Source organism: Tilletiaria anomala (genome assembly GCF_000711695.1).
Source record: "Tilletiaria anomala UBC 951 chromosome Unknown K437scaffold_75, whole genome shotgun sequence".
Lineage (NCBI taxonomy): Eukaryota > Fungi > Basidiomycota > Exobasidiomycetes > Georgefischeriales > Tilletiariaceae > Tilletiaria > Tilletiaria anomala.
In genome coordinates, this window is record NW_013546947.1 from 84,607 (window position 1) to 91,743 (window position 7,137).

At 57.5% G+C, this 7,137-nt stretch overlaps 3 protein-coding genes across 3 annotated transcripts; 2 read left to right on the forward strand and 1 right to left on the reverse strand.

Annotated features, from left to right (window-relative positions):
• Positions 1-276: 276 nt before the first annotated feature.
• Positions 277-1,963, forward strand: K437DRAFT_269570 (uncharacterized protein; the record flags this gene model as incomplete). Its single annotated transcript, XM_013386432.1, has 2 exons — positions 277-649; positions 732-1,963. 2 exons carry the CDS (start codon positions 277-279, stop codon positions 1,961-1,963), a joined length of 1,605 nt encoding a protein of 534 aa, XP_013241886.1.
• Positions 1,964-2,774: 811 nt separating this feature from the next.
• K437DRAFT_258111 (uncharacterized protein) lies at positions 2,775-5,806 on the forward strand. The gene is made up of 5 exons (XM_013386433.1): positions 2,775-3,474; positions 3,546-3,795; positions 3,859-3,872; positions 3,935-4,181; positions 4,258-5,806. Exons 1-5 carry the CDS (start codon positions 3,065-3,067, stop codon positions 5,659-5,661), a joined length of 2,325 nt encoding a protein of 774 aa, XP_013241887.1. The 5' UTR covers positions 2,775-3,064; the 3' UTR covers positions 5,662-5,806.
• Positions 5,807-5,848: 42 nt separating this feature from the next.
• On the reverse strand, positions 5,849-7,070 carry K437DRAFT_226533 (alpha/beta-hydrolase; the record flags this gene model as incomplete). Its single annotated transcript, XM_013386434.1, has 5 exons — positions 5,849-6,235; positions 6,287-6,439; positions 6,539-6,698; positions 6,843-6,881; positions 6,964-7,070. Coding segments are annotated over 5 exons (846 nt in total), but the record flags the coding sequence as incomplete, so codon positions are not given.
• Between the last annotated feature and the right edge of the window lie 67 nt (positions 7,071-7,137).

Genomic DNA, 7,137 nt, shown 5'->3' on the forward strand with positions numbered 1-7,137 from the left:
TCAACCACCTCGTGGGTGACTCCAACCACAAGTTCAGAATGTGGTTGGCGGCATACAAAATACAAACTACAATTTGCAAGCCATCCACCGCCCGCCCGGCGCCCTGCACCCTGCGCCCTGATATGTTCATGTAGCAAGCTGTTCTCTTCACTTTCTGAGAAGCACTTTTCTGGGCGGCAAGGAGGTGCAGGCGAGGTAATATCCAAGTACTTGGGTCACCACGACCGCCACCCGCTGTTCGTTACTCCCACACTTCTTCATTTTCGAAGGTCTGCCATGCCGACACGCCAAGATGCGCGATCCCTTTGGGACTCGATGGACGGTCGATTTTTTTCGCTGGACGACCCTGACGCCAGCAGTGATGCTGCCGTGCGTCCGGGCATTGCCGTTCAGTCCGCGGGGGCTTCTCAAAATGCGACCGCAAGTGCAGCAGGACCGGCAGCGGACGGGCCCGTAGATGCCAGCATACAGGATGATACATCCCTGGCACTCTCGAATTGGACTTCATCTGGGTATTCCAATGGCTCGCGAGAGAATGGTTTCGGCACGCTTTCCGCAAGGCATCAAGAATTGCTGGAAGAAAAGGTGCGCCAGCTCAAGCAAAAGGAACGTAGTGTCGGGCGAAGAAAAGCTCGTCGGCAGGAGAACAGTGAGCGGGCTCCAATGAGTCTCACTACAGCCTTCATGGAATGCATAACTGAGCTGGTTCTCTTTATCGCTTGTCTTTGCAGCACGCATGGCTTCCAATCCACACGTAGCGAAACCGACGATGGCTGACTACCGCATACCGCACTCATCCAACCCGGTCTCGTCGACCTTCACCGCGCCGATCCCAGAGGAGCTGCGGATACCAGGCGAGGGCCACCTCCTCGACCATGTACGTCCGGAGAAACCCGCGACGTCCTCCACGTCTGCTGCGCTAGGCAAGTACTCGCTGAGCCTCCGCGACGCGCGGCGCATCCTTGACGAGCGCGCCTCGCTTGCATATAAACACTTGCCGCCGACACGCGAAGCGTGGAGAGCCGATCCGATGCAGGAAGCTGCGGCAGCAAGGCCATCCTCGCGCTCGGTGCCGTTGGACATCATCGACGAAGTTGAGGACGATGCTGAAGGTGGCGCAGACGCCGCACAGCGCAATCCAGACCATGGCCCGCTGCAAAGGGTCCTGATCAAGGCGGCGAGGGAGATAGCGGAGTGGACTGACAGCTTGGTGGTAGATGTCAAACTCCCAAAGCCGGCAGAATCTGTTACGGACCTCCGAGCAGCAGCGGTGGAGCAGCTGCAGGCTTCCAGCAGCGCAGCTCAGCGCCAATCGGCCAACTCGGCATCTCGTCCACTAGGCGAAGAAGGTGCAATAGACGCCGATCCAGATGCAGGCGCTGACATCACCATCACACCAGAAACGTACGACGCGGAACCATCGCTAGAGCTAGAACCAGACGGCTTTTGGGTGGAGGTGGAGCGTACGCAGGCGTATATGTGTTGGATCGTCGAGGATGCATTCGATCGACTGATGCTGCATTGCCTCGCAAGAATTTACGGGTGTAGCAGTTTCAGCTGCAATGAGCGATGGAAGCGTTACATTGGTCAACCGCCGGCGCCTGCAGGGGCGAATCGTGCTGGCGACCACCGAGAGGGGATGTGGCACCAAAAGCGGGAGAAAGAGGAAAGCATTCGCTGCACATATATCGTTAACCCCCGCCGCGGGACGGGCGCGCGCAACAAGTTGCTGGCTGCCGGATGGAACCCAAACAAGCCAGGCTCCAGATCAAAGAGAAGAAAGCGCAAAGGTAGCATCGCTTCTTCCTCGGGTGATACGAGCGCCGCTGGCTACGGTGATGGCTACAGATACGGTGACCGGTCGTCGTCCGTTGATACCGGCTTCGACACGGACCTCTCTGTTGACGGATATTCCATATCGGACTTTGACACTGCTGCCAGTGAATCGTTTGATATTGCGTAGCATCGCACATCGCTTAGGATCATTTAACGACAGTACTTCTTTATTGTGTTCCTGTGTCTTCAGGGCGTGCGCTTTGTCACGAGATGTTCGGAGCTCCAAGGACATACCGGCATCACGGAGGCGATATGGAGGAAGCGCTCAAAGTGACACAGCGGAACGAGCTACTATGGATGAAACCGTGTAATCCTCATGGTCTCATCCAAAGCCATCTCTGACTGCTGTAAACCGAACCGGCCTTCCGAAGCCATCAGCGAACCCGCGGCTTGGCGCCTCTGTGCATCTACTTTCCCTGTGGGAGGGGATGGCACCGGGCAAGATTATTATACCCTTGAGTCGTGAAAGGATGAACTTTCGACCTTGTCCAGCGGACACGTCGAAAGTCTTGTCAAAAATCGAATCAAACCATCCCAAATTCTCTTCGTGAGATTCGTGAGCCTGACTAAGCACGTCACGAGTCAATTCCTCAATTTCGCAACTCGCGTTATGTGATCCTTGAGAAAAAAACAACCAGGGTTGAATCTTCCTACTGAAGCAAAGGCGTGAGAGTAGAAAATGGTAGAAGGCCTTGAGAATAGTAGCCATATTAGAGTGGATGATGAAGATTAGATTTCGTAGAAACGAGCATCGAGGTGAGGTTGTGGGAGCAGCGAGAGAGAGACGAACAGTGGCAAACCCCCAAAAGCGGAAGGCGGGATTCGTGGGTTGTGTCGAGTCGGATGGTATATATCCCCTGGAAAAGTGCTGAGATGAAGTGAGGGTGTCCCAGTCGCAGTCTTTAGTCTGTCATTGAACCAACCCTACTATTTTCCCATGGCACATGGCATGGCATCAACGAATGGATAGTGAACGATCCAACATGTCCAGCTTGTCTCGTTCATCGTCTCTTACTGCATAAGGTGTCCAAGCTTCGTGCGCGAGTATCCTTGCAAGGATACCGCATCCTTCCCTGCGCCTGCCCAACATCCAGCATCAAGAATTTCCGAGACCCTCGCCGTGACTCCTGCATGAAGGTCAAGAGTAGAGCGGAGGAAGGCGAGCTTGTGCATCTGTGACCCCATCCTACAACCCCTCCTGAACGACACTTGTTGAAATCGGACCGAAATGCCTGCCACACCTACTTGTCCGGGACCGCAGAGAAGGAAGCAGCAGCGAATACTGCTCTCAGCGCTCGCAGCGCCGCTTTTTTCCTCCGTGGTTACTGCGCATCAACACCCCTTCCTGGCTCAAGTAGACGTACTTGAGACTGTACCTGGGCAAGCCGCCGAACATTGGACAGCAGCCTATTCGAATGACGCTGCAAATTCTTCGAAAAGCAATGCACCAAGCATGTCTTCAACCGCGCTCGCTGCGTCGAGCAAGCTCTTTGGCCGCTTCCTGCATATCACCGACATGCATCCTGATGGCTTCTACAAGCATGGATCAGCCGTCTCGTCAGGATGTCACAGCAACGAGCCGCACAAGAAGAAGCCTGGTGGAAAGGCGAGAGCGGGATACTGGGGGACGGGAATCAGGTAAGTGCTCGGACTTGCAAGGTCATTTGGCGTACAAGTCGCATGGACTGACGATGACGTGCCTCGTTCAGCGACTGTGACTCACCGAAACGCTTGATCTCTTCAACGCTAGACTGGCTTTCAACGAACTGGCAGAAAGCGAATGGGACAGACGGGATAGACTATATTATCTGGACTGGTGATTCGGCACGACATGACATCGATTCCAAGCACCCACGAACCCGAGCAGAAATCTACGAGTACAATCGATGGGCACTCGCAGAGCTCGAAAAGGCTTTCCCTGCCGTTCCTATTGTACCGACAATTGGAAACAATGACATCGTGAGTGGTGCTGTCTCAGATCGCAGAAGGCCTTTAGCTTATCTTTCCATTTGGTGACAACAGTTTCCACACAATATGTAAGCAACGCTGAAGCATGCGTTGCGCGAAAACCAGTGCTGACATAGTTGGCACTTCGCAGCATGTTTCCCGGTCCAAACGACATCACACGTGAATACACCTCCATTTGGGGCAGCCAAGTGCCGGAGTCTGAATTCCACGTCTTTCAAAAGGGTGGATACTACGCCAAAGAGGTACTGCCCAATGAACTCGCAGTCTTCAGCCTCAACACGCTGTACTTTTATGACAGCAACAAGGCGGTCGATGGATGCAAGAAGTACAGCAAGAAGACACCCGAGAAGGATTGGGATCCTGGTAGCGTGCAGCTCGTGAGTCTGTTCGACATGCAGAGCTTGAATCATAGAGCGCGACTGACGCGCATCGACCGGATTGTGCATGAAACAGGACTGGCTCGAGGTGCAGCTGATGCAGCTGCGGACTCGCGGCCTGCAGGCGCAGCTGGTCGGACACGTGCCGCCGACTGCAGGCAACTACTTTCCGCGCTGCTACTCCCGCTACACAGACATTGTGCTGCGCTACCAGGACACGATTATTGGGCAGCATTTTGGGCACATGAATGTCGATGCCATCTTTTTGCAAGAAGGGCCTGGAGGCATAATAAAAGGCAAAGCGCTGGCGCACGTAGAAACAGCTGCTAAGGGAGCGAAGTGCGAGACTTGGAAGCGCGGCGGTGGCGCAAGGCCTATCAGCATTGCTGCAGGGCCAGATATCGTTGACGATATCCGCGACGAATTCAACACCCTACCCGGACGGCGTCGGACTAATCTGGACCAGTACAACTTTTTCTTCTCGGCACCGAGCATCGTCCCCACCTGGTGGCCGTCCGTGCGGGTCTGGACGTACAACGTGACACGCGAGAGTGCTTTCAAGCAGCAGGCGCGTGCGACCGACGCACCTGTGCTTGCCGAGGAAGCCGATGACGAGGAGAAGGAGATGGACCACCAGGAGGAAGTGAATGAGGTGAATGGAGATGAGAAGAACGTCCCTGCACAGGCATGCTCGGGCTCTGGCGGAGCCTGCGCGCAGAGAAATCACCGCCACCCCAGGCCAGGCAAGAAGCAGAAGCACAACAAGACGTACCACTCTAACCCTGACTCTCCTTCGCGCACCAATCGCTTCTTAACGCCGCTTGGGTATTCGCAGTGGGTCTTTGATATCGACCGCGCGAACAAGGCATATGAGAAATGGCTCAGAGATCAGAAGAAGCGGCGACCGCGGCGAAAGCAGCATCATCGAAAAGGCCGATGGCTCTTGGCGGGAGCTGAAGAGTCGCAGTGGGGGGCCGAAGAGGAGGTGGGGGAAGACGAGGAAGGCCCAGGCTCAGCGGAATACCAGCTGGAATACGTGACCTACCCTGCAAGCGTGCTCTGGGCCGAGTTCGCATCACCAAACCCTGGATCAGGAAGTAAAAAGGCGGGGCACGGGTACGCACATATTCCTGTGCCAAAACACCTCCTACAAGTCGAGCTGAGCCGGTTCGGCGTGGACCCGTCAGGCGAATTCGAACTCAACGCTGCAGACCCTCCATCATGGTCGTGGCTGTGGGGGTTGGGGTGGTCAGAGAGGCTGATCAGGGCGGTTGACGGCGGCAGCAGCAGACGAGGCAGCAAGAAACACGGCAAGCGCAAGCTTCCGAAAGCGCTGCGACACATGACGGACTGGAGCGCGGAGTCGCTGACGGTTGAGGACGTGATGAACTTCGCACGACGCCTCGCGAACGACGACAAACTGTGGAGGCGCTACGTCCGGCGCATTTTTTCCTCTTCCGGCGAGGAGAAGGAGGCCTAGTGAAGATGGGTGGGAAGTCGGGAAGGGAGGCGCCCCTGCTCTTCGGCGCCGCCGGCGAATCGAACAAGCGAATGAGTTATCCTATTGGTACGCATATAATTTAGTATATCAATGCTGCAATCTATTCTACATGTGTACAGGGAGCGAGGGAGTGCGAGAACGGGGGCATGCCGCGTGAACGTGGCGCTCACCAGCCACCTTGGGCGACGAGGTCCTCGCCCTCGTTGACGTTCTCTTCGATCAGCCGGTTGACGCGCGCGGGGAACTGCATATTGAGCGCATGTCCGCCGCCAGTGAGCCGAACGAGGCGTGCGCGAGGCATGTTGGCGAGGAGGTGCCTGCTGTTGTCCGGGTTAACAAGGTTGTCGTCATCGCCGGTCAGGACGAGGGTGCGCGGGACGTGCGCGTCGATGTTATGCCTAAGCTCAGCGTTGCTGACGCGGTGCGTCAGCGTCGCCGCGATCTGCGCGAGGGCGCCGGGCAGCGCCTGCCTATGCGTATAACGATAGCGCCACTGGAACGTCTCGGCGAACCACTGGCGGTTGCTCGGCACGCGCGCAGCGTGCGGCAGGCGCTCTGTGGAGACGCCGCGCGCGCGCAGCGCTTCGAGCGAGCGCGCGACCACCTCGCACGGCTCATCGAGCCACTGCGCGGGGAAGAGGAGCGTGGTGAACTTTTTGATACGGAATGCGTCGCTGTCGATGCCCAGCAGGCGGCCGCCCATGACGCGCGCGATCGCCGACACGCCGCGTAAGGGTGGCAGACCCGTCGCGAAACGCTTGACCAGATGCTCCGCGTGCGACTCGTGCGCGTCGCACGTCTCGCTCTCCTTTCCGCCTGCTTCACCAGAAGGCGACATGGATCCGGGCTGGTGCACGTCTGCAGCGCCATACGCTCGGCCGCTGGTGGTGCTGATCAGCGTGAGGCTCTTAAGGAGCGGTGCGTAGCGCTTGGCGAGCTCGAGCGCGATCATGCCTCCCATGCTGACGCCGACGATGTGGAACGCGCGCGCATCGGCCGGCGCAATGTCCGTCTCGCTCACCTGCGCCAGCGAAGCTGCCGCAGAGCTGCCGCCACCGCTGCTGCTGCGCTTTGTCCTGGGGCTGTTCGAAAAGACTGACGGCGGCCCAAAGGCAGGCACAGAGCCTGGAAGGCGCGTCAGCCAGCCCACTTCGGGCGACGCAAGCAGACTAAGGATGTCGAGCGCCATTTGCGAAGTGCTGCGATCCAGCGGGCGTGGGCAGGCCGCATCAGTGCCATGTCTGCACCTCGACCACGCAAGGACCTACACACGCAACTCACGTGTAGCGGCCGCGGGGGACCTGGCTGTTGCCGTAGCCGCGCTGGTCGAAGATGAGGACGCTGTACTCGTCCGGCTTGGAGGCAAAGTACTCGACTTGCGGGAGCCAACTGCGGAGGAGATCGGGGCAAGGGAGGAACGGAGAGAGGGAGAGAGGGAGAGAGGGAGAGAGGGAG